This window comes from Sceloporus undulatus, chromosome 2 (genome assembly GCF_019175285.1).
Source record: "Sceloporus undulatus isolate JIND9_A2432 ecotype Alabama chromosome 2, SceUnd_v1.1, whole genome shotgun sequence".
Taxonomy (NCBI): Eukaryota; Metazoa; Chordata; class Lepidosauria; order Squamata; family Phrynosomatidae; genus Sceloporus; species Sceloporus undulatus.
This window is the reverse complement of record NC_056523.1, coordinates 250,392,951-250,420,725: the sequence shown is the minus strand read 5'-3', so window position 1 is coordinate 250,420,725 and position 27,775 is coordinate 250,392,951. Positions and strand designations below refer to the sequence as shown.

Below are 27,775 nucleotides of genomic sequence, written 5' to 3'. Positions count from 1 at the left end.
AGCAAGTATATGTGCTAGATATATATACCTTAACTAAATATTGTTTATGTTAATTTATGGGTTTTTTTGTCACACATTTTATATGTAGGTCTTACAGTGTATGTATGTATGTATGTACTGTATATATATGAGTGTATATAGCTGTATCTGTATGTCTCTTTATGTTGAATAACAATTTTAAAACGAAATAGAAAAGAAGAGGAGGAAGAGGGCTGCTGCTGCTGCTTTCACTCTGAGGGAAACTGCGCCACTCTCGGGAATAGGAAAATACAACACCAGAAACCCGGGCTCCCTCCGCGCATGCGCAGACGCCGCTCCGACGAAGGAACGGCTCGCCTTCACAATGCCACTCCTGGTGGACTGCGTTCCATTCCTCTTCTCCCGCGCTTGCGCAATAAACGCGGAACCTTGGGAGGGTGCGCGCGCAGACCCCTCTCTTCTCTCCTTGTCTTGCTTCTTCCCACAGTTCCTTCTCCTTCTGGCGCCGGCCCAATCGGTTCCTCCCCCTCCTTTTTTTACCCCTCCCCTCCCCCTCCCTTATGTGACGTCATCACTAGGCGCCACAGCAGAGCCGGCCTGTTTTCGGGTTGAACTCTGACAAAGCACTCGCAGAGGCAGCAGCGTCGGGGTGTGCGCGCGTGCGCAGTAGAAAGGGGCGGTGGGGGCCGGCAGCGGCGACGGCAAGACGAAGAAGGCGGCGAGGGTCGGCGGCTTTTACCCAGCATCCTCCTCGGCGAGGCCCCGGCTGAAGAGTGAAAAGGCCTCCTTCTCCTGCTGCTGCTTCTCTTTCCTCGGCGCGCGCCATGTCTGAGAGCGGCGAGAGCCCCCCCGGGCCCCAGAGCCCCAGCGACGCCCCGGACCCGGACCCCGCTCCGGCCTCCTCGGCCGCCTCCGCCTCCTCGGAGCCCCGCATCATCAAAGTCACCGTCAAGACCCCCAAGGAGAAGGAGGAGTTCGCCGTGCCCGAGACCAGCAGCATCCGGCAGGTGAGGAGGACCCAGGGGCCCGGGAGAGGCGTGGCCGGCGCCCTCGACCCCTTCCCTTCCTTCCCTAGTTCCCTTCTTTCTTTGCTTCGTCACCCGCCGCCGCCGAAGAGTGCTGACGCGAGCGGAGCTCTTGCCTCACCGAAGGCAGGAAGAAGGAAGGCCTGGGGAGCGGCGCTTCCTTTCCCCCTCCTTCCAGACCTCTAGGCCCCGGCCCCGCAGAAGGAGCCACGCCGCCGGGGAAAGGGGCTTCCACGGGAGCCAAGCGGAGGGGCCGCCTTTGTCTGCCAGCACGACAAAGGCAGCAGCAGCAGCAGGCCCAACGCCCTCGCCCTCCTCTTGGCCTCAAAGGAGGCAGCCCTGGCACTACATTGGAGCTTTTAATACAGGAAAGAGAGAGAGGCTCTGGAGGGTTGCGTAAAGCTCCCTGACTGCTTCCCAGAAGGAGTCCCAGGCCTTTGGAGACTCCTTCCTGGGAGTCATGAGCTCCAGAGAGAGGAGGAGGAGGAGGAGGAGGCTGGGCTAGGCAGGCCTTTGCCCCATCCAGCGCAGCTCTTATGCTCCCAGGAAAGGGATAAGCCCTGCGCAGGGTGTTAAAATGCATCCTTGGCTGATATCACACACACCTTGGATGTCGTCTAGAAGAGACACTCAGATCCTCTATGTGTTTCATATCGTCTCAAAGAGACACCCATATCCTCTAATATATATGCATGTGATATTGTCTAAAAGACACTGATATCATCTGAATATATATACACATGATGTATTTGAAAGAGACACCAATATTGTCCAATATAGATTATATGCCTGTGATGCTGTCTAAAAGAGACACCGATAGAGTCTAATATCATATATATATATATATATATATATACGCACACTGTATGTGATACTGGACGACATCTGTGTTTCTTTGAGACAACAGCACAGACAAACGTATGTGGCATCAGCCAACGATGCGCCTTCAAAACCTGCACCGGCTCATCCCTTTCCTCAGATCCTAAAGTGCAAAACACACTGCAGAAATAACCCCCGTCTTTAGCTGCCCTGGCTCAATGCTAGGGAATTCTGGGAACTGTAGTTTTGTCAGAGGGATCTGGCAAAACTGCTCTAATATCACATTTGTATGTATGTGTGATACTGTGTGATACTGTCTGATATCACATTCGTATGTGAGTGATATTGTCCAATGGGCACACTGATAATGGTCCAAACATTGCATAGATATATGTTTGTGTGTAGGTTTTGTGAGAGTCCTCGTCAATTTGTGTATAGCTGGCATGCTTCCAAAAAGGAGTCACTTTTTACGAGCGAACTTTGCCACATTTGGAGAGGGTCACGGTGCCTTTCTTCCAAGCACAACATTACACCTGTTGCATTAATGTTTTATTTTACAGCACCAGTGGTTTGTGCGTAGAATGAGCTGATAAAGTTTAATGGCTGTATATTACATATGTACAGGATTTTATTTTAAAATCTGTGTCTTCTACTTTCTGCACTTGAACATAGCATCTGCCGAGTCATCAGTGCTGCTATCCCAACGCTGTGGATCCTTTTCTTCCACAGACTCCCTTTGTATTCCTTCCAGCATCCATGATTTCTGTAGTCTAGAGAAGCAAGCAATTTAGGCCACATTGAATTATTGCTGCCTAAAGTACAGGATGAGTCTCCCCAAAATGCTTGGGACAAGAAGCGTTTAGATTTTCAGATTTATTTATTTATTTGTTTGGAATACCTGTCTGCATATATGTACATAATAAGAGATCTTGGAGATAGGACCCATATCTACACATGAACCATCAGAAAACAAAGGCGTCACTTTCTGAACCACCAGAGTGGAAAGTTCTGAAATATTTTGGGATTCGGGATAAGAGACACTTAACCTGTATTTGAATAATAGCAGTGGCACCAGTCTTTTGGGGTTATTTATTTAATTTGAGTAAAAACACTGCAGTTTGGATGCCTCTAGAATGGAATAACAGAGATATCTAGTACAGTATTGTTCTGCTTTTTAAAAACTATTGAAAGACTGCATAGTTAGTTTTTTGTGGGTTTTTCAGACTATGTGTCCATGTTCTAGAAGAGTTTATTCCTGACGTTTCACCAGCATCTGTGGCTGGCATCTTCTTCATCTTTCTCTGAAGATGTCATGGACACATAGTCTGAAAAAGCCACAAAAAACTATGGATGCCGACCATGAAATCCTTCGACTTCACAGACCGCCTAGTGTTTTCATGTTATATTCTTGCTATTTAAAAATCTTACAGATTTCCCCAATAGAGCTTGGGAAGTTTCAGTCTTCTTTTATTGCTCTTAATATTGGACTCTGTAACAGCGACCGAATGGCATAATCCTTATGTTTAGATGCTTGGTAGCAGAAGGATTTCTTTTTTATTATTTTTGCAGCTATTGTTCACAGATAATGCTTTGCATCTGAAAATATGTTGTCCTCACATTTAAATCACCTGGGGAGTATAGACTTGTAATAGCTTTTTAAATTAAGCTAGAACTAGTTCTTCCTGAAACACTGTAGCATAATTATAATGAGCATTATGTCCACTTTAACTGTCTCTTTGCACTTCCCATTTTTCTTGCAATCATGGATCTTACAGGTCTGAATAATATTTGCAGCCAGCTTGTAATGAACTTTCCTTCCTGCGTAGTGGCATATACCCCAGTTCTTGTGTTGCCTTGGGAATGGCATGCTTGCTTCATTTCCCCCCATTGTACAAGCCTCCCTTCCAGCCACAATGCAGTCGCTTGTGGGATAGGAACTGATCATTAGGTGTAGAGCGAGGAGGTTATTGAGGGAAAGAAACAGAATGTAGTACTTGGGAGAAATCATGAGAGTTTAGTTGTGGGGCAGAGGTTTCAGTAAAATCTTGAGAAATATTTCATAACTCTGTTCTTCCAGGTTTTTCATTCCTGTGTTTTCTAGGCGCCACTCCTGCTCTTAGGAATTTTTAAATCCTGCTGGCTGTTGCACTAATTCTGAGATGAAGCCTGCTGAAAATACAGGAGCCATTCTGTGAACTGTTGCTTGGTCGTCAAATCATCGAGCTTTTAGCAGTTCTACTCTTCTAGAACATGGCCACATAGCTTGAAAAACCCACACAAAAAAAAACTTTTAGCAGTTGTTTAAATGAATGTATTTCCATCCATTTGCAGTCCATTTGGTGATTTTGTTCCTGCAATTGTAGATTCCCCCACCCCTGACCTCCCAAGGGAGGAAGTTACTGTAAATGAGCACTGGGAAGACTTTTTTTGGCTTTCATGTTCTTCGACTTAAGCAATTTCAGTGGAAGTGAGCTCTTAGTCAAAGCACAATCGTAGATATGTTAATACTTCATACATAAGATTAAAGATCCCATCAGGTTTTTGTGCCACTGGACTAAATTCAGATGAAAAAGTCAGTTTACCTGAAAAAACAACACTTTTTAGGAGCTATTTTTAATAGGTTTTACCCATTATGTATAGAAAGGGCTGCATCACCAAATACAGAATAAGCAAATAGCTTCTTGGGATTGTGTTTACTTGTGTCCTCTCTTTGGAATTACGTGTGCCTTCCTTTTGGAATAAAGTTGGAAACATTGGAGTTTTCTGGCTAGTTGATCCAGGTGTTAGCTTCCACCCACAAATCCCAAACTGCAGTCATTCTACATTCCTGTCAATAGAAATGGACACATTTACTTTTTCTAATCCATGGAGGCACATCAGTTAGAAAGCCTGGTGAGTTTAAAGTCTAACAACTGCAGTTGGAAAATCAAGAGCGCAAACAAGTCAGTAGATCTTACTGTCTAGTGTAGCTAGTAACACTGCATTTGTAGGCAGTGTTGTTTCTCCCTACCCAGATTGCATGGTGCAACAGCATTGCTTCTTGATCTGGGTGGACCTTTTTGTTGTAGTTGGCTTTTGGGCAGTGTGGAGCGGGCTCCTCCTACGGATAGAGCCATTCAGCTCTCAGGTTAAACGTGGACAAGAGCCCACTGTACTAAGGTCCCTTGGAATCTTTATCTTTTATAGTACTGAGTAATGTATCTCTACATTTATCTCACATTTACTTTCAAAGAAGACAGAAGAGGCTGACAGTTCTGTCCATCTAGGTCAGATATCCATGAGAACAGACATCTGACTGCTTTAGAACCAAATTAAAATCTATCTTTGTGCTTCCTGTTGTGATCTTAGTAACCAAGTAAAACACATCAAGCTTTCTTGCTTTTATTAAGAAGCCAGAAAAGAAGGTAAGATTTTACTGTTCCTTAATGCTTTATAGTTCAAACATCACTCAAGTTTGAACAACCATATAAAGTCATTTAAATAGTTGCCTAATCCTGTTATGACTTGTAAAGGTTATAGGTAAAAATGCAAATAGCTGCATAAAACTAGAGGCCCTTAAAAACTGATGTTTCACGTCAGCATAGCAAGCAGGTCTATGCTATGGAATTCTGGGAATTGTAGTTTTGTTAGATATTTAGCCTTCTCTGTCAGAGAGTTCTGGTACCACAACAGACTTTAATTCCCAGAATTCCATATCCATGAGTCACGGCAGTCAAAGTGATGTAAAAATGGATTATCTCTGTGGTGTGGATGAAGCCGTCATTACCAGAAACATTTGCCTTTTCTGATAGTGACTGCATTTATGGATCTCTGTTTAGGGTCTAAGGGCTGGTTCTGTCATAACTGTGTATCACTAAATATTTGAGTAGTTTTGACTGAAAACTTTGATTTGCTGAAAACCTGATGGGTCTTTCTGTATTCAAGTCATATGAAGTCAACATCTGTCAGAGTTATATATTTAACTGGTCAAGTGGCAAGTATGTCCCACTGAACCTGGTGGGGCTTGCACCATTTGAAATGCAAAGACCTGCCTGTCAGAGTTGATTTGATTGGAAATCATACAATGATTTTATGAGGAGAGGCTTTGATTGTAAATCTTACTCTGTTACTTAAAAAGACTTTTGGCAGTAGAACATTAAGCGTTCATCATCATCTCAGTCACAGCAGTGGGACAGCATTAAGAAAGCTGAGAAACAGGAGACGCAGCTAGTGACTTTGTAACCACTTTGTACTTTCTGTTCACTCTTCCTCAAATTTCTTTGCTTTGACTTCCTCTTGATTAAATAGAATAGATATCTTTCTTTGCAACCCCTACATTCTCTTTTTAGCCAGCTCTTCTTTATATAGATAAGGAATATTAATTTTATAAATGTGCCATTTTGTCACATTTTGTTTACTGTTGACAAGGAGATGTGCTAGAATACATTGCTGTGCTTGAGGTAATATCCATGGCTGGATTCTCCTTGTGTTTAAACCAAAAACTTTTTGATTAGAAGAAGAGGATTTGTATATATTGTTTATCTTGTTGAAATTAATCAAATTAAAGGACAAAAAAAGACAATTTGTGCTGGGTAGCCTATTAGGTATCCTTTAATCCCACTTCCATGTTCTAGGGCAAAAATTTAAAAAGGAAAAAAAAACTGATTCTCCGCAGACTTCGCAGTATTCACTATTAAATTTTGCAGTTGTTTGCTTTGGTTGCAGAATTGATCATAAAAATAGTATCCTGATGTTCCTGAGGTGGGAGGAGTAGGGAGGCGGGAGGAAGAGAAGGAAGATGCACCACAGCGTAAGGGGAGGAGGAAGCAGGGGTGGGGAAGAGATGGAGGAGAAAGAGGCAGCGGGGGGGGGGGGGGCCTCCCCAGTGCTATTGTCTCCAGTGGTGGAGCAGCCATGTGGCCATGCCACCATTGAAATCAATGGGACTTGAGCATCTGTGGATTTTAGCATCCGTGGGGAGATTCAGAAAGGACCCCAAGTGGATACCAAGGGCCCACTGTAGAAGTTATCCTTCTTATTGGGAATGGCTGCTTGGAACATGGATGTGCTTTTCAATAAAACTTAGCAGTTATAACTTGTATTGCATGAAATGACACTTTTTGCACATTAGTAAAAAGTATCTGTTTTATATTAGGGTTTTTTGTTATGGAAAATAGTTTCACTTCTTCTGATTTATACAGCTTTAAAAATGTCCAAGTAAACTCACTAGGAATATTCAGGAACATTATTGTTGTTATTTGCTTTCATGTTGTTTCTGACTTATTGACAATGCCATAAGTCAGCATGGTGTAATGGTTTGAGTGTCGCACTAGACACTGGGAGACCAGGGTTCAAATCTCAACTCAGCCATGGAAACCACTGGGTGACCTTGGGTAAGCCACACTCTCTCAGCCTCAGAGGATGGCAATGGCAACCCCCCCTAAAGAAACATGCCAAGAAAATACCATGATAGGGTCACCATAAAGGCATACAAGAACAACAACAAGGCGAACCTATCACCTGGTTTTCTTGGCAAGTTTCTTTACAGGGGGGTTGCCACTGGCATCTGCTGGGACTTGGAGACTGTGATTTTCCAAAACAGTAGAAAGTGTTCAAGTATTCAGAAGAACCCATGATCTGTTTTTCATTTGAGTTTTTATGATGTTAGCCGTTGGCTATTTTTTAAACAGTAGAGTTCAATTGAAAAAAAGTACATTCTGAGCATGTACAAAGAACCGTGCTTACATCCCTCAGGAAACATTGTGTCACATATGCACCCATCTTTGAAGACTTCCCAAACTTCAGTTAGCACATAATGCCACACCTTATGCTTCTGATTGGGAATGGTTGTGTAGAATCTGTCTTAACAATTCTTAATTAGGTCTGTTTGTTACTGGCCTTTTTTCAAGACAAATTTCAAAATACTAGATGTATATCAATTTGGCTGAATTGAAGAGCAGGTCACTTCAGAGAAATTGTCTGGTTCTTCAAGGTGAAGTGAAATTACCTCTGAAACTACCAAGACTGAACCTGGGTTTTAACCAAATTTTGGGAACAGTTTGATGTTTTTAAAGCCTGCTAAAAAGCAGACAGTGGTGGGCCAGCCAGTTTGGATGACCTGGCTTATTGGTCATGAGCAGTGTGTGCTGGTACACAGCGTCCGGCCTGTGTTCTTTATAGGAGAGGTAATTAAACAAACCATAGAGTTTCACTACATGGTTTTCTTAGTGTATCATCCAAATACAGAAGCTATTCCTTCTTTGGTTTCCTTCTTCCCCAACAGAAACCTAATATGAAGGCTGGGTTCTTTTGGTTAATGGGGGGGGGGGCAGACGGAAGAGGATGCCTTACTCTTATTTGAATGGCATATTAAACAAAGCTCTAGTTTGTTGAGTGCCTCCTGTTGCAAGTGGGACCAGTCAGGCAAAGTGCACCAGCATGCTGGTCATAACTGATAAGCTAAGTTTTCCCCAAAATACATAGGTTATCATGTCATCCAAACTGGGCCAATACATATGTAAACATTTTTAAAAGCTACATTGCTCAAAAGTGTTACGTATGAAAAGTGTTGTGTTGAAAATACTACGGATAAAGTGATGTATCTTGTAATCACAAGTGTCTGTCATGGAATCACAAGGTATGGTTTACTGCAGGTTTCTAGTGACAGGCCTTTGAGGATGGATCTTGATTCCTTTATAATGTTTTGCTTCCTTGTGAAAAGGACAGTGGTGGGTCTTCTGTTTATGGGACAGGAATTTGCTTTGGGATTTGGTCTGTATTTTAAAGAAGCTAGCTAAGGCCCGTTACAAAGCGGTGCCCGTTCTACACAGGCGCCACCATCTTGATGTCATGGATGCTTAGCATCTGCATGTCGCATGGCAGAAGTGACGCCACGAGCACGCGACTAGAGCACGCAACTAGTGACGCCACGAGCACGCGGTTTGGCCGCTAGGGCTCCTCGGTGCTGCTAATGGTGGCAGCGGCAGACCGCCGCTTTCAGGCGGTCTGTAATGCGCTTAAGATACTGTTCCTTATCCCTTAAATGGGTTCAGCACCTTGGACCACTCCTTTTGAAGTTCTGACTAGATCCAGAGTGGATCAGTCTAGCTCCAGTCTGTCCTCTGCTCTTCAGTAGTTCTGTCTCAACTGAGCAATAGTGTGTGATGTGCTGTAGTAGATTGAAACAGGAGTTCCTTTTGGCTTGTGCACTTAATCCTTTATAGTTCCCTATTCCTCCGGTTGTCTTATTACAGTTTCCCGATCCTAAAAAATTCTATATTTTCTCTCCATTCATTCACACCTGTATCTGGGGAGAACAGTGGACAGTTGTGGCCTTCTCAGTGCTGTACTGCTCCTGCCAGAAGCCCTAGATGGTATAGCACATGGGAGTGGGGTAACAGTTATGGATCATAAACATCTGGAGGGCCACTCAGTACCCATTTGGGCTCTGGGAGTTGGTAGTAGCAAGGCATGTGGTGCCCCAGGAGAAAGGTAAAGGCAGAATTCTTGCTAATACTGGCCATGCCTAGCTATGCATCTGACCCAACTCTATCCCTGCCATTAAGTGTCCAGTCTTTTTCCCCCTCTTTCATGAGTGTTTTTGAGCAGACTAGCAACTTCACTCCACTTCTGACACTGACACTAGTGGAAACCAACCCACTGCCACTATAGGGTTCTTTTTGTGGTGGAATCTTTTCCAGTGGTGGAAAGAATGTTTAGCTTGTCACTGACACCCATAGGAGCCATTTGGTGTGATAGATTTCCCACAGAGGAATAGGATGTCTATTAGCTCCCCTGGAGGAGGCAACAACACTTCTGTTGTGAGTACTGGGAGGAAAAAGAGTGAGACACCATACCCCTTCTAATGCCCCTCTGCAGCCCTGTGGTTAAGGTTCAAAATTTAGGCAGTAGCTGTCAGTTGCTGCAGAAGTCCCAAAGCACTGTATGGCATTTTAAGGTTGCAGCTGATCCAGCTATGCTGTCTGTTTGCATTGTAGGAAAGAACTCAGTTTAGGAAAGAGGGCACTCTAATACCAATAGTCTGCACCTGCTCTTGAGAAAGCAGCATTAATTTTTCTTGCTGGGCAGAGAAGCTTAGTAAGAAGGGCAACAGTGGTATAGCAGGACAGACAGCCCATGCCCAGCTGAGTTCTAACATACCCACAGCAAATGGCACCAACCAGTTCTTACAGGCAGGAGGAGTTTGTAGAACACAGACTTCATATTAGCTTTCTGAGGCTGCTGTTAGTAGAAGACAACTCTCTCATAAAAGAGGGCTCTTTCTGTAGTGGAGCCATATGTGTGAACCAGTCCCTTTGTCACAGCCCATTTTGGCCAGTGTACATTGACTCAGGCCTAGTCATAGCATTGCACTTTGTGACCTGGGGCCAGTTATTGACTAAAGTACATTAAAAAAAACCCTTACTTTTTCCTACCAGAGCAGGGTGGGGAAAATTGTAGTGATTCTAGTTTAATGGGGAAATGAGTGCTAATTGAGAAGAGCTGGAGAACGGATAAGACTTAAAGGAGGGCAACAGCAACTACTTTCCACAGGTGACAGCTGCTTATGTAAGCTCCACTACAAAAACCCAGTTGTGTTTGGTTAATGCATGATATAGTGGTGAAATAAAGGCCTAATACAAAAAACACTTTAAACATTTACTAAAGTTAAATTTTAATGTTCTTTTTATTTACTTTGCTCTGTAAAATGAGATGTTTTGACCAACAGTGCTTTTTGCTGTTTGCTTAGTAGCTAGCTAGTTGATGGTTTTTACACTTACTGCTAATCCCTTGTTACACAGCGTGCTTCTAGACTGATAACTCCACATTCTAATTATTCTGTCACAGTTAGAACTATGTCATAGAACTAGAGTTAATTTTTCATTACTTACCAACTGCACTATTGAATATGAGCAGAGAAGGGGAAATTTGCTTAAGAGAGCCATTTTTAAAATCAAAATTTTAACTTGCACTACAGCACTGTACAACTATTTCAGAAATGTGTGTTAAGGGAGATGACACTGTTTTTTCCCTTAAAGGAAACCAACCAGAAAGTGTAGAAAAGGCAGCATGGTTTGTTAAATAAGTTTCTGAATTGTGCTAAAATACATTTTCATTTAAGTGTTCTTGCATTACTGTATCAGTAACTTTTATTGAAAATGCATTGGCAGAAGACCATTTCAGTGAAATGAAAAGTTCATTTTCTAAAAAGCCTATTGATGAAATGGAACTATGGCAGTACAGTTGGCCCTTCTTATACACGGATTTTTTATACACAGATTCAAGCATACACGGTTTGAAAATGTTCAAAAAAAGTATAAATTTCAAATATCAAACCTTGATTTTCCATTTTTTATAAGGGACACCATTTTGCTATGCCATTATATTTAATGAAACTTGAGCATACACAGATTTTGTTATCCATGGGGGATCTTGGAACCAAACCCCAGCGTATTACAAGGGTCCACTGTATTTGCATTGCAGAAATAATGCATTTTGATACTGCTTTAACTACAATGGTTCAGTGCTATGGGATTCTGTGATTGGTTGTTTTGTGAGACATTTAGCCTTCTCTGCTAGAGAGCTCTGATGTCACAACAAATTACAAGTCCCAGAATTCCAAACCATTGAGCCATGGCAGTTAAAGCAGTATCAAATTGCATATTTCTGCAGTGCAGATGCAGCCTGTATCTACACCTACCTGACATATTGCCACACCTCTTTAAGAAGATAGAACAGTAGAGCTAAGCTGTGGTACAAATGCAAAGACTGCAACCCTCTTTCTACACAATTTGGATTCTTCTTTGCAATCTGGAAAAAAAAATTGAAAAAGCATAGGAAAAGTACAAGAGAACACAGTTTGATGTCAGATAATTGCTACATTTGTAGGAAGTGAAGAAAGTGTGGCTATTCTAGAGTAAATACCTGTAGAAGTAACCATTGTGTCAGTGAACTCTTGAAATATTTTACACACTTAGATTGGTGATATGTGAGAAACTAAGGACTTAGCAGGCTGACTATTGCATCTAGTGTGGCCTTGTAATGGGTGACGTGATTTATTTCCACCATTTTCTTTTACAGTAGAAGTATTCTTTAGAATGGGTGCACATGAGATTGTGGTCTGTTGGAGTTCCTTCTCTTCTTGCAGGTATTGAGGGCCTGGAACTGGTAAAACTACCTCTCAGTATTCCTTGACTAAGGAAACCATGTGAAACATGGGCTTGCCACAAGTTGACAGGCAATTTGAATGCATGTACACATACAGTTTTACAGAGTTGTTCATGCTAGTTGATCATTGTTTCCACTGATCTCTTAAGGTTCTCTGGTGATGTCCTAAGTTTAAAAACAAGATGCAATATATATAGAGTGTGGGTGCCTTTTCAGTTTATAGAGGAATGAACCATGTGCTATAGTATCTACTGTAAAAATATTTGGTAGATGAAGGTGGACCAAAACATGTTAGAAAAAGCCTTATAGAAATGTGTGAGGATCTTAATCTATTTTTTAATAATTAGAAATAGTGAAATGTCTTGATATAGCATTACTTCTCACTACTGGAAATTGTGAATATGAAGAAACTAGAATAAGATTCATGAATCTTAGAGAATTAGTATTTCTGACATACCTATTAAATCTGTTCTTATAGGCCCCATACAGACAGGCCAAAATAAAACTTCTTCGGGCCACTTTGGAGGTATGCTATTTAAATGATGCATGCGTCCTAAGTCCGGAAGCTGCACCAAAGCTGCGCTCCAGTCCTTAGGACTGGATTGTGGTTTTGGCGTGGCTTCTGGACTCTTAGGGTGCATGCATAATTTAAACAGCATACCTCCAAAGTGGCCCGAAACAGCTTTATTTTGGCCTGTCTGTATGGGGCCATAGTTACTTAAATTTAGATGGGTTATTTTCTAATGTTGTGTGCTTCAAGTAACACATACTGTGATATATACATTGATAATATTTAGAAATTAACAGATTGACTGCATAAATAATATTTACAAACTTTCTTTTAGTTTAAGGAAGAAATCTCCAAGCGTTTTAAGGCTCACACTGACCAGCTTGTATTGATATTTGCTGGAAAAATTTTAAAAGATCAAGATACATTGACTCAGCATGGGATCCATGACGGACTTACTGTTCATCTTGTCATTAAAACACAAAACAGGTAGGCTGGCTGGTATGATCACCTGTTTATTATGCATGATTATTTCCATCTCTGACAGTCTTGGTTAGACTGAATTGTTTCAGCATAATTCAAAATAATTTAAAATTTAAAATGTGGCTTACATTGTCAGAACTGGGCCTGTGACAACATAAACAAGAATTCATCTTATTAAGTACAGGTTTTTCCTTGTCTTTCCTGTTCTGATGATGAGTATAGTTACCGAACTCAGTCTTATGCTTGAAGAAAGCATTTATACTTTTTTTACATAAATGCCTATGGATAAGTAGCCTTTTTGCAATTATTGGGATGACTTTTAAATCTAAAGCAAATGTTGTGCAAGTGCATCTAGGAAAATCAGTGAACCAAATAATTAAATGTTAAGAAACTTTCTAGACACTGAGGAAATGGGAATAGTAAAAGATCAGGAAGGAGACTGTAGTCAGGAAATTAGAAGAAGACTAGGAATGGGAAGGGCAACTATGTAAGAACTAGAAAAGACCCTAAAGGGTAAAGATGTACAACTGAGCACTGAAATCAGAATCATCCAAGCCATTGCTTTAACCATCACCATGTATGGATGCAAGAGCTGTATAGTGAAGAAAGAGGATAAGAATAAAAGCAATACAGTTGAGATGTGGTACTAGAGAAGAATGCTGTGTATACTGTGGATGATCAAAAAGACAAACAAATGGGTCCTTGAACAATCAAGCCTGAACTGTCCCTGGAAACCAAGATTATTAAAGTGAGATTGTTGTAGTTCAGCCAATAAGAAGGCATGACTCATTGGAAAAGACAACAATGTGAGGAAAGGTAGAAGGTAGTAAAAAGAGAAGGAAGACCACACACCAGATGGATAGACTCAATCAGGGAGGCCACAGGCCTCAATTTACAGGACCCAAGCAGAGCAGTGGAGGATTGGGTGTCTTGGCAGTGTTTCATTCAGGGGGTTGCCATGAATCGGGGTCAACTCAAGGGTAGTTAACCACAGAAATTGGACTAGCAAAATCCTGAGAATCATCATCCTCCACAAAAAGAATTATTTGATGAAAGTTCAAAGGTTTACTGCTCAAAAGAGTGGCTGCAAGGCACACTACTTTGTAAATTAATTCAAATCTAGGAAAAGGAAGTAAAACTTACTTCATGTTGGACATAATTTTGCTGGGAAAATCTCTTTATTTTTCATCTGGGCTTTATGGAGTTGTCATCACCTTTAAAATCAAATGGAAAGAATTAAGAGCCTTGGACACATTCAGTCCTGTGTTCATTTTCTTTTTAAAGCTTTCTTAGCACTGTGGGTTTTTTCCATGATACCTCTATTCTCAATTTAGGGTTTTTCTTCTCTGGGTGATGCATTATCTTTGTAAAACAAACATTGCTTTCTCCAATTTTTCTGTTAATGGCATAATGGAAATAAAATAAAGTTTTACTAATTTTGAAAAAAAAAGCTTTATTGTTCTACATTAGAAGTGAACAACAGGAGCAAGAATCCTTAGCTTTCTAAGTAGGCTGAGAAGAATAGCTTTCTAGGTAGGCTGGGAAGAAGACAATATTTTCCTTCTGTTGCATCATCATGTTGTGGCAGTTGCAGCACTTGCAATATTCTTTCATAGAACACTAGATTAGGTTTAAAGCTGAGTAGAATGCTGTATTTTAAAACCGTGTTGTGATATTATAGCATTCTCTTTGTATATGTCAGTGGAAAAATTACTTATTTTCTCCGATCTTAAAAAAAAATGCTGCATATGAAGAAGAAGAAGAAGAAGAAGAAGAAGAAGAAGTTTAACTTAGAGTTACTGAATGGTATATTAAATCAGTTTACAGTCAAATGCATGTTGGGAAACATGTAGTAATGATTGAATTGGCCTAGATTTCCTGTGCTGGTGTTGTTGCTGTATTCTGAAATCTGGAAGGTTAAATTAAATTCCTTTTGCTATATTCAGAACAAATTATATTGAAAGAGAAAAACTGGGCAGAGCATGAATATTGGAACTGTTTACTTGAATAACATTAGAGGTGACTAACAAAGAATTTTGAGCTGGTTTCTGAAAATGCACAGCTGATTATGTGCATACATATAACCATTTATTCAGCCCTATGCTATTGACATTTGAGTTTCCCAACCTACCTGGCAATTTAAGTACATTCTTGGTGCTCCTGCTTTTATCTGCATTTTTGTGGCCAGTGTAGAGGATAATTCCTCACTGATAAAACTAGAAGCAACTAAGGAGAAGTCCACAATTGGTGAATTCTTGGTGCATATTTCTAAAAGGTAATTGTTTGTAAATAGGATTTCTCTTCCACTTCTTTATGAGTGTTTCTGTTTTTAATAGATCACATGATAATTCTGCTCAGCAATCAAACACTGCAGGGAGTACTGCTACCACAACAGCATCTACCAGTAGTACTACAAATACAACAAACACCACCTCTTTTGGCTTGGGTAAGGCTTCTTGGTTGAAAAGTTTTGGAAAGCTTCTTAAGAATAAGAACTTTGTGTTTCCTGTTATAGCTCAGAAGGCTGAATCCTTTTTAAATTTTAGTGTCTATTTGTCTTGCTTTACATACATTATATTGATGCATATTTTACAAAAGCATTGCTTATTTCTAGTTTGTAGATATGATACTGAATACAGCTTCATATTATGCAGTAAGAAACAGTAGCGATCTGGTGAACCAGTCATAACTGCACTTTTAGGGAATTGTGAGATTACTTCCTGACTGAGCTCTGCTTCAACTTGATGGTACTATTTAGAGTACTGCATACTTAGTAGCCCTATACAGACATTCTTGAAGCATGCTGAATAAACACACAAAGAAAGGGTGCATACTAGTCCCACCTCCTATGTCAGAATTTTCATCATCCACTGTGCATGGAAGACTACAGGCTGAAGAAGAGACTCTCTTGTGTGCATGAAGACTCTGTATCATCTAGACTCCTGATTTTGTAAGCTTCCAAATTGTGTGGAGACATATATGAATACAATAGTTTATCTTCAGAAAGATGCATTTTTGTATAGGAAGGGTGTTAGGATAGTATGCTCCCTCTACTTGTGCTTATTTAGCACACCTGAATAGAGCTAGTGTTGGCTTCACAAATACATGAATATGCCAGATATATTCATTCAGTTGAATATCATTGTATAAAATTTAGACTATGTACGCACAGCTATAGAGAAGGGGCTTTTGTTGTAGTAGGGATCCCTGCTTTTCCAGGAGTCATGGCCTCAGTGAATACTGTCATATACCCATATATGTACTGTACTGTATATACTTATGTATAAGTCTAGAAATTTTAGTCAAAAATTGACCCAAAAAATCTGGGTCGATTTATCCACGGGTCATTGTAAGTACTGTAACTTAATTCTCATAAAAATAGAAACAATGCCTGGTGAAACGCAAAAGTGTAATCTGTCCTGAGAGCATTGATCCTCCCTCTACTCTTTCATCCATCTATCCTTCAGTGTGAACACAAACAGTTATGCCTCCTGCAATTTTGAAAGTTCTTTGACATTGTTTTCCTTTAGATCATTTGTTATGTGACACTAAGTCTTACTCTTGACCTATCCACGGGTCATATCAAAATCCATCGTTTTGACCCAAAAATCTGCCCTCAACTTATACATGAGGTCGATTTATAGTTGAGTATATATGGTACATATTCAGTTGAGTGTACCTAGACTGGGATGGGATCTAATCCTGCTTTGTTGTTATTATTATTATTAACCTTTATTTATAAAGCGCTGTAAATTTACACAGCGCTGTACATACAATCTTTTTAATTGGACGGTTCCCTGCCCGCAGGCTTACAATCTTTGCTCTAACAAGATCACTCATCCTGGATATATCATGAAAACATGGACTGTGAAAATCAAGTTCCAGTATGAATCATCTTGACAACTAAAAACTGACACTGTAGGAAATATTATATAGTGGCCCATTGTAACTTTGTCCCAGAACAAAGGCAAGTAACAGAGAAAAACTCACCAGGCATTGCACACCATTTCCCCTAAAAGTAAAATCTTTAAGATTTATGTGAAATCTGGTTTATAGGTTCACAGAATGAAAAAATCACAATAAATTTACCATTCAACTAAGTATCTCTCCGTAAGTCCAAAGGGACCACAGGGACTGTGAAGGAGATGGAAACTCCTTGCTGTCATTGATGAAACGAATTGAAGAAAACCATGTTGAAAAGAAGCTTGGTTCTCACTAGTCATTTCTATCATTTTGTACAGTAGATGTTAGCTTTTCCATAAGTGCCATTTCCTAATCAGTTGACAAGGTGGTCCATTATTCTCCAGTTCTGAACTATCATTGAAGCAAAAAAAAAAAAAAAAAAAAAAAAAAAAAATGTAGTCAGATCATTATTTTTGGACTTCTTTGTTTGTAATTTAACTTACTATTAGAAGTATATTTTTTCCAAAATTCAGAAATACTGGAACACTCCCACAACATGTGGAAATTTGTACCCAGTACCCTGCAGTTCCATTTGTTAGATGAGCATTTGCCTATATATTTCATTTTTATTGCGGTTAGATACCAACAATATACTATTTTCAGTCTTGTTCTTTCATATGAGAAAATACAGATTTTATTGGAAGGCTTTTTCATAACATTTTCCATTGAACGTTTGCCACATTTGTGTGTAGATCGGTATCCTATGTTTTCTTGAAGCCTTCTTGAAGGTGTGGGTATTCAATCAGTAGATTTTAAATTGATGATGCTCAGTCATTTCTCTTACATATCTAACTTCAGCTCTTCTAATTTGATGTATTAAACCACAGTTCCTTGTTATCGTACAATCCCTAAATGCTGACTTCTTTCTCACTTTTTTTTTTACAAATCAGGATATTTTCTGCCTTCATCCTAGAATGTAAATTAAGGGGAGAAACCGACTTGGCTTGGGTGTGCGTGTTTGTGTCAAAGCACAATGTTTAGATGCTTCATGCTCTGATGCTGCCCTCAAGCCAATCTCATGTTGCCCGCCCGACTACACAGCAGGCAACTTTGTGGCGGTCCGGCATTTATACACCTTATGGTGCAGGAGTGTTGCAAAGCTGTGGCAGCAGAAAAGCCAGCTTTTCGGTGTCTCAAAACAGAACTGCATTTTGCTGCATCTTTTTGTGCTGGCAAAAAGCTGGTTTGCTATGACTCCAACCCTGTGTTTAAAGGGACAGCATCAAGCCGCCCCTTCAGGGCCGTCTATTTCAGCCCTGAATAAGAATAAGCCATAGGTTCAGATTAAGCATGTTAGATGGAATTGTAGCACAAGAGAAGAACAAATGTGGAGGCACAATGTTTGTTTTAGTCTAATAAGACATAGTGTAAGAACTATTATTAAAAGCACCCACAAAGTTGCTGTATAATGTACCTTCAGTTGAGACTGTCTTTTCAGTATGATCTGCTACAATAAAAAAGGAGCTTCATTGTGAAACTCTTTTCCCTTTCCAGTCTTTAAATTAGTTATAGTTAAAGTATTCTTGTAAATAAAATACATAGGGGCAGAGTATTACTAAAATATTGAGAGGATGGTTACAGTGCTGTCAATCTCCTGGTCAGTATCTTGAGCACATTTATTAGCATGGCAGCTTGTGTTACAATGGGCATCACTTGAATCTGATGAAGGTGACACGTTTTAAAGATCTCGATTGTATTATGAAGAAATTTGGATTTATGTAATTGTCTTGCACAAAACAAAACAAAAAACACACAAATGGAAACAGAGTTTAGAAGTATGATGGAAATGGTAATCCTATTCTCATTGTTCCCCAAAAGGTGGCCTTGGAGGACTTACAAATTTGAGTAGCCTAGGCCTGAGTTCCTCAAACTTCTCAGAATTACAGAGTCAAATGCAGAGACAGCTCATGTCTAATCCAGAGATGATGGTTCAGATTATGGAGAATCCCTTCGTTCAAAGTATGCTTTCAAATCCAGATCTAATGAGACAGTTAATTATGGCTAATCCTCAAATGCAGCAGTTGATACAGCGAAATCCAGAGATCAGTCATATGCTTAATAATCCAGATATAATGAGACAGGTAAGTTCAAAACAGTGTCACTTTTATATCTAGATAAATACCTAGACATATTGCTTTAAAAAAATCAGCTGAGTGTTCCATACATTGGACACTTAACTTGTCTTGTTTTTGCCACGAATGTACAAACATGTGAAGCAGTCTTATACTAAGTCAGACCATTGATTTCCTCTCACCCGAGTAATGTCAGCTCCAGCAGCTCTCCCAGGTTCTCAAGCAGAGGCATTTTTCATGTGTGCTGAGATCTTGTAACTGAAGAATCATGCATCAACTTTGTTGACTGGATGACCATCTGTTGGGAGTTCTTTGATTGTGTATTCCTGTATGTCAGGAGGTTGGACTAGATGACCTTTGGGATGTATTCCCACTCTGTGATTCTATGTGCTCTGTCACTGAACTGGGTTTTCCTCGACACATATTTACATTGAATTGACTGCATTCAGATGATTGTCCCAGGTATCATATGGTTTCTGAAACAGTGACCAAGTGCTATGGCTGCCACACTCCTTTCAGTCTTCCACTTGATTGCCTTAGTTTCTGGTGTATATTAGCCAATATTAAGTAAGCCTTCCCTGTTCAGATGTAGTACGTAATTGTGGCTTAATACTACTAACAGAGACATATGTGGCCACAGTGCTATCTAAATGTGGGACAGTTTTCTAAATATAACTATGGTGTTTGTTGCTATAGAGCTGTGGTGGTGAACCTATGGCATCTGTGCCAGAGAGGGCATACACTGTCATCCCTGTCATGGCAGAGGCCAGGAGGAGTGAGGGAGAAGGAGAGCTCTGTTTCTCCACCCCTCCCACCATGGAAATACTGGGAGAATGCCTTTCCAAGGTGGGAGGGGTGAAGGAAAGGAGTGCTCCATTTCTCCACCCCTCCCACTGGGAGAAGTCCCGTCCCCTGGAAGTGCCCACCCTGGTGCGGGAACGCCACTGAGTTTGGGCACTTGGTCTCTAAAAGGTTCTCCATCACTGCAGTTAATTCAGGGCATTCAAGGATTCTTTGGGCTCCCCCTCACCTCCACTTCCCCACCAGCCCTGTGAGCTACTCTGCATGGGGCTGTGCTTCTGCAGCAAAACAGCCATTCCAAAACCATTTTATTCAGGGCAAGATGCAATGCAAAGGTTCCTAAAAATAAGTGCATTCTGTGTTTGCACACATTTGAGCATACCTAAAATAGTTGTCTAGATTCCAGTCTTAACACTTTCAAGAGAACTTTACGTTTAATAAGAATTTGTTAACTTCTTAGACTTTAGAACTTGCTAGAAACCCTGCAATGATGCAAGAAATGATGAGAAACCAAGACCGTGCCTTGAGCAACCTTGAAAGCATACCTGGTGGTTACAATGCTTTGCGACGCATGTACACTGATATACAGGAACCAATGCTGAATGCAGCACAGGAGCAGGTGAGTGAATGCTTAAACTGAGGTAAAACTTGTACTTGAGAAAAAAATAATGAGTGCATCCTTGCTAGATTTTTAATACCTTCTGTTTTAGAAGACACGAATCATGATATTTTGTTGATCTACTGTACTTCCAATAGCAGTAACCCTGTGTTGAGTGCTTTCCTCTCCCTGGTAACACTTAGTATCAGTGCCTGAAAAAAAAATATGTTGTGTTATGCTACAAGGAAAGAAATTGTCCCCACTTTAGTATCTTCCTACATTAGGTGTGAGGGGAGAAAATCATAAATGTTGAGTCTGACTGTTAAGATGTTTCCCTGATGCAATCACAATTGTTGAGTGTATTCTAAAAAATCTGTTCATTAGAATGCTCTGAAAATGATGGGTCCTGTTGCTTAATATTTTATAGCTGTCCTTTTCTGCTCAAATATTTGTTTAGACAGTACAAAGATGAGCACTCCACTTAAACCCCACTTGGCAAGAGAGAACCCCTAATGATAGGCAGAAATATAATTTTCACTAGTTAGGAATCTGAGCAAAAGGAGAAATGTGCTACTGTGGTTTGCAATCTTAATTTTCACTATCAGCACTGCAGAAGTTTGGTGATTAATGTGTTGGCAGGAACTCTTCTCAGGCCCATGACAATCATAGGCATGGAGTGAAGTACTTGTTAGTGACTGCTATAACCCATACTTTTGACTTAGAAAGTTGTTTAGCCTTGTTTATTGATCAACACTTTTCTTCTGTAGTTTGGAGGCAATCCATTTGCTTCCTTAGTAAGCAATTCATCATCAGGTGGAGACAGTCAGCCATCACGCACAGAAAACAGAGACCCTCTACCTAATCCTTGGGCTCCTCAGTCCAGCACACAGAGCTCCCCAGGCAATGGAAGCAACAGTGGAGACAGTGGGGGAGGCACCAATGTTGGAACTAGCAGCACTGGAAGCACAGGGCAGAGCTCTACAGCTCCAAATCTGGGACCCGGTCTAGGAGGTAAGTTCACTATACAGAGATGTCCCTAAAGGAAACAGGTATTACTGTATATCCTCATTTATAAGTCTAGAATTTTTAGTCAAAAGATCAATCCAGAAAACCTGGGTTGACTTTTCCACAGCTCAGTGTAGGTACTATTCCTTAACTCTAATCCTGCAAGGAACAATATCCTTCTCTGAGTAGAGGGGGGTGGTGAAACATGAGAGCTTAGTCCACCCTAGGAAACACCAATTCCCTCTACTCTCTCCACTGTGGCCCTACTTCTGATCTTTTTGAATGTCTGGGTGGGAAAATGGTGTCAGGCACAGCTCTTTGGCACTTCCTCTCAAGGGAGCACTGGGAAAGTAGACAATAGCTTTTCATTTCCATTTTCCTTTGCTTTATCACATACCCCTAAGTTTTATCCTCAACTTGTCCATGGGGCATATCAAAATTCACAATTTTGGCCCAAAACCTGCCCCTCATATATAAGTTGAGGTTGACTTATACAAAAAGTGTGTATATATAGTAATTATTTTCCAGTTTGACTTTGAACTTGAACTAATTTGAATTTGTGGATTAAATACATTTTCCCCCTGAAATGTTGCCACTGATATCCACTAAAACCAGCATGGTAGCTGTGATTTGTTTTTCTTTTGATCTTGAATTGCATGTTTGCTTTTTTATTAATAATGACATGGTATTAATTCATGAAATGTGGTGCCACATCCCTGAATTGCTGAAAGTTGGCTCTTCCTCTTTAAAGCTGGTATGTTCAACACACCTGGAATGCAAAGCTTGTTGCAGCAAATAACAGAAAACCCACAGTTGATGCAGAACATGTTATCTGCTCCCTACATGAGAAACATGATGCAGTCATTGAGCCAGAATCCTGATCTTGCTGCCCAGGTGAGTCCTGAAATACATTCTGAATTGGAATACCATACTGTTCTTTGAATGCCTGAAGAAGTAAAAACATTTTTGTCTTTCTAGAATTGTACAATCTGGAATTAGAATTGGAACTGATCTTTTTATATTCTGTTGCTTCCAGCTTTGGTTTGTTTTTAGCCCTTTTCCCATTGCTACATTTCCCAACAATTCCAGTTAACCTCTGCTTACTTCTGTTATGTCTAACCTAACCTGTAAAACTGTCTAACCTTTTAGAAAAGCTTACAAAGGTGTTCGCAATATTCTATAGCAGTATTTTACCTTGGACAGCATGGGTACCATTTTCCTGTGCTTTTTTCTCCCAGATTCAGCTGTCTGAGTGCATGTGGTATTGCAGGAACACCCCATGGCTACTTGCTGCTTTATTTTTCAAGGATATTCAGCTAAGGCTGAACTCCACAGATAAATCATCAGAATTTTAACAAGTGTTTTAAATGCCTGGCTTAAATGCCTGATTGCTCAGTTCAAATAAAATAATAGGACCAAACCACTCATGCAGCAGTGCACATGCGCGCCATTTTCTCCTCATCACGCGGCTTTCATAGGCCGTCTGTGTATGATGTGGGCACACTGTAGTTATGTCTGACAGACGAAACCACATTGACGACATTACATGCAGTTGGGCCCTAATTGTTGGGCCCTGATTGTTTTCTGGACATAATACATGAATATGGTATGACTTCCAGTCTTTCTTCTAATAGAGTTAGTAAGCCTCACTGGAATTTTTGTTCTGTGGCTCTGTAGTGACAAAATCTTTGCTCATTTTTGGCAGATGATGCTAAATAATCCTTTGTTTGCTGGGAATCCTCAGCTTCAAGAACAAATGAGACAGCAAATTCCAACTTTTCTTCAGCAAGTAAGTCAAAATAATGATCCATCTGTCAGGGATGATGGGAGTTGTAGCTCTTCACCTCTGGCTCTAACTCACCACCTTGTTATGCACCGGCGCTGACCAGTTTTGGCCAGTGGTTAATGCTTTTCTCCAAAGCAGCAGAGTTTCAGAGAATAGGCTGAAGATCCTGACAAACTCTCCAAGCCTTCTCACTTCTCCAAGATCCTGCTGGCTCTTGTATCTTCCTCAAGACACCAGACAACTCAGTAGTCTTATACAAAAGATCTACTTTATTCTACTATATACAAAATACTAATGCCCTCACAAATCACAATCTCTACAATCTCCAAACTACTCACAAAACTCCACAACGACCCACAAAATACATTGGCAATCATAGCAATTATTATAGCCATCGTTAAACACCACCCACTTAGTCAGTTTCCACCCAGTGGGCGTGTACATCCATTTTGATTGGTCCACATAGTTCAACCCATACTTAAGGATTTCATCATTTCACCTTGTACACTTAATGATACTCAGGTGTTTCCAATTATACACTCTACATTTCTGTCCTTGGCATTTAGGACTGCTAAATTACATTAGCTTTTACACCTGTGTGGCTTCTTAATTGTTTTTGCTTAGTCATAGTGACTTTCACATACATGTTTTATTTCTCTACTGTATATCCCATGTTGCATTTTCCTTAACACCATCTACTTAGTCCAAAAGTTATTTGATAGGTCATTCACCTGGAGGTTGATCTTTCCTATGTCACCGAAAAAACTGATTCATCTTTCTGAATTTTCCTGTTATTGATGCAGCTGCACAAAGCATTTCACTGAATTCTAGGGTGTCTATCATTTGTACAATCAGCTGCTTTTCCTGTATGAATGTGGGCTCTCCTGTCCAGCCATCATATATGTTTCAACCCATGGCTGCAAATCATCATAGAAACTAAATTATTAGCATGGATTTGCAGAAAACTCCCCTCCCTCCTCACACACACTTAGGATGGATGTGAATGACCCTGAAATCCAAATATCCATTCAGAAAGCCTCTGTGCTGGGAGGTGCACAAAATAGCTAAAACTGGGGAGGCTTCTTTACTTTCCCTCAAACATCAGCTGGGTTTTTATGCATTATGAAAGGAAAATTGATAGACAAACAGGAAGAAATTTTCAGGTGATTCTGAAATAATCCTTTAAGTGCATGCACATGTTTGACACATTGTGGGTTTCTCTTGGTAGATGCAGAATCCAGACACATTATCTGCCATGTCAAACCCTAGGGCTATGCAAGCTTTGCTACAGATTCAGCAAGGTTTACAGACTCTAGCAACAGAAGCACCAGGACTTATACCTGGGTAAGAGTTTGCATGATTTCTTCAATTTTTAGTTTGTAGTTTGTTTGTGAGTTTGTGTGAGCATTGTTAATGTATCAGCTGCTTGTTGAGAGTGTAAACGTTAAATCAGCGGCTAATTTTGAAAATCTGATTTCAAGAATAGTATGGTAGAGTACTTTGGGTACTATGTTCTTTGTGAGTGGACTTTATTTCTGTTACAAGTGCAGCTCCTAATTGATCATTCTTTTTGGAGAAATGGGACAAGATTCACCTTAATTTGTCTTCTCTTTTGTATAGATTTAATCCTGGTATAGCAGGTTTGGGAAATTCCGGTTTAGGAAGTGCTGGATTAGGGAGCACCAGCATTCCTACTGGAACAACAATACCCACATCCGTCCCAAGTGAAAATACAAGTCCAGCATCAGGAACTGGCGAAACTGGGCACCAGCAATTTGTTCAGCAGATGTTACAGGCACTTGCTGGGGCAAATGCTCAGGTAAAATATCAGATAGCTGTACTCGAGTTGTTCTTCTGCACTTGCACTCCATAACTGAGAAGCTCAAAACGTATGGTCATACTTCATATTTGAATTAGCTTGCAAATTGTAAAGTGGGATAGTGAAAACAAACTCTTCATTTCTCAGATCATTGCCCTATTTAATAGGACCTTTGCTCGGGATTCTATTTATGAATTAAGGCAAGGTTAAAAGCATTCTAGACTACTTTCTTGAAGGGATATATCCCAGTTTTCTAGGGGTTAAAGTGACTGGCTTTTCTTCTTAGCTGATGTGTAGCAAATGCATTTCTAAATCGAAAATATAAAGGCAGAACTGAAGCCTGGCAGTTAAACACCTCAACTCCAGGAAGAAAATCTCTTTAAAAAGAGGGGAAACGTCTGAAAAAATTAGTCACTGTCCATGTACTCAGACTAGAGGAAGCCCTCTTTAATCATAGTACTTTTGTAATAATTCTGATGTGTGTTCTCAAGCAGTAGCCTCAACACTCTTTAATTTCAGTGTGTAGTCTAGAAAAATAGAAAATGTTAAAGATTGAGTCTCCCGTATCTGGAATGCCAAAATCCAAAATACTCCAAAGACCAAACTTTTTTCATGGGTGGCTGAGATAGTGACACCTTTGCTTTCTAATGGTTCATTGTATAAAAACTGATTCATGCACAAAATTGTTTAAAATACTGTATAAAAATACCTTCAGGCTATGTGTATAAGGTGTGTATGAAACATAAAATGCACTTTGTGTTTAGACTTGGTTGTCATTTCCAAGATATCTTATTATATACATATATGCAAATATAGGTATTCCAAAATCTAAAACACTTCTGGTTTCAAGCACTTTGGTGAAGGGAGACTCAACCTGTATTTGCAAAAAGTAGATTGAAAAGAACTTCAGTTTTTTCTCATTTTAATTTACACTTAAGGAGTGTGTTTGTGTAGATACGTGTATAACATGAAATATGTTTCTCTTTAGCAACTACAAAATCCTGAAGTTCGATTTCAGCAGCAACTGGAGCAACTCAGCGCAATGGGCTTTTTGAACCGTGAAGCAAACCTACAAGCTCTAATAGCAACAGGAGGTGATATCAATGCAGCCATTGAAAGGCTACTGGGTTCCCAACCATCATAGCAATGTTTCTGAAACTTGAAAAATGTAATTTATTTTTGATAACAGCTCTTAAATCTTTAAAATACCAGCTTTATTTCATTCTGACTCTTGGGAATTGTCTTGTTCTAACTAAACCCAGTCTGATGCATTAAGGTGGAGTGCAGTAGTTTTCTTCGAACAGTGGGAATCAATGCTTTTCACTTGGTTGTTGCATGCATCAAACACTTCTTCATTCTGCATTTATTGTGATTTTTTTTTAAAAAAAGGAAATCTGCTTCCACAGTTGGGTGACCAGGTTTTATCTGACCTTCAACTGTCCAATTTAGTTGCTTCTTAAACATTAGCCTTTGATAGTAATTTATGTAGAATACAAATTAAAGAGGGTACTAATTGAAGCTATGATTTGTTGGTACATATTGCTTATTGTGACTTGGCATGTCTCTCTTGCTAGCGAAATGCTGTAAGATTTATACCACTTGATTTAGCTCCTATTCTTGCTCTTTTATCTCAAGTGTATACATATGGAAGCAGGTTTTTTTCAAGCAAATTTTTCATTGCAGCAATATAAAACATCTCAGAAACAGAATAAATGAAACACATAAACCAACTCCAGTGTAGTAGAATCTTACAGCATCTTTAGCAAGCATCTCTTAGCAAAAGTGCTTTGGCAAATTCTTTTAAAATACTAGGATTGCTGACCTGATCTTGACAACTGTACAGAAACCTGCATTGTAACATTGTTTCAATATTCACAAGGATTGTAAATTACCTTCATTTTTGTGCCGATTCAAAGAGCCCAGCCGTTTGCTCTGAAACTGCTTTTGCCTAAAAGCTCTTTGGCTTTATCCCTTTGAGATTCTAACTTGCATTATGATTTGTAATTGGGCGCATACTTTCACTGACACTGTCATGTGATACTCTAATTACTTTTAACCACCATGTAAAAAAACTGTATATCTTTTGGGTTTTTATGGTAGTTATCTCTCTTGTGCACAGGTAATAAATGAATTAAACTTCTTTGTGAGCAATTAGTTTGAAACTCATTCTATCCTGATGGATAAAATTCAGATCACTAGACTTAATGCTGAGACAATGTTCAGTTTTTCACTACCAGTAATTTATATTTAAGATTTTGTTTCTATAAACCAGAGATGAGCCTTGGGACCCTACAGCCAGGGTGGAAAATGAGAATTGCTGTTCTTTGAAAGCCTCCAGGAGCCAGCATTTCTTCTATAAAGGAAGGCAAACAGTAAAAAATAGAATTTAAAGGAAAAACTGAAAGTGACTCTTCTGGACATTTAGATTTGTAAAAAAAATTATAAAAGATTTTGTAGGTGCGGCAGAGTGCTAAATTGTCCCTTGACTTGCCAAAATTGTCCTGCTGGCAACCCAACAATAAGTAAAATCCTTGCCACAATCAAGCCACCTTGAGTATGAATTCCCAAAACCACTTTGTGATATCTATTGCATGGAGTCAATGGTCTCTTTGAGGACATTGAATTATCTCTCCTGTGAAGGAAATGAGATGATTTTATACTATTTGCTCCACTTGTGCTGGTCTCAGAGGCTTGGATGATTATGGTTATTTCTTACTCGCTTCCTCCTATAGATTGAGGTGAAAACAAGGTTAAAATACAACAACAGATAC

The 27,775-nt window shown here is 39.9% G+C and overlaps 1 protein-coding gene across 1 annotated transcript; it reads left to right on the top strand.

The window, feature by feature from the left end:
• The first annotated feature begins 565 nt into the window (after window positions 1-565).
• UBQLN1 (ubiquilin 1) lies at window positions 566-27,155 on the top strand. The gene is made up of 11 exons (XM_042451838.1): window positions 566-986; window positions 12,815-12,966; window positions 15,297-15,406; window positions 18,742-19,004; window positions 20,257-20,415; window positions 21,162-21,405; window positions 22,151-22,293; window positions 23,105-23,188; window positions 24,414-24,529; window positions 24,806-25,004; window positions 25,993-27,155. The coding sequence occupies exons 1-11, from the start codon at window positions 804-806 to the stop codon at window positions 26,146-26,148; spliced, it is 1,809 nt and encodes a 602-aa protein (XP_042307772.1). The 5' UTR covers window positions 566-803; the 3' UTR covers window positions 26,149-27,155.
• The last annotated feature ends 620 nt before the right edge of the window (window positions 27,156-27,775 follow it).

Excerpts from the sequence above, each read along its gene's own strand:
- UBQLN1 (XM_042451838.1), top strand. The coding sequence starts at position 804 with ATGTCTGAGAGCGGCGAGAGCCCCCCCGGGCCCCAGAGCCCCAGCGAC. Across the intron at positions 12,967-15,296 it reads GTCATTAAAACACAAAACAG|ATCACATGATAATTCTGCTC; the intron begins GTAGGCTGGCTG and ends TGTTTTTAATAG. Across the intron at positions 15,407-18,741 it reads CACCACCTCTTTTGGCTTGG|GTGGCCTTGGAGGACTTACA; the intron begins GTAAGGCTTCTT and ends GTTCCCCAAAAG.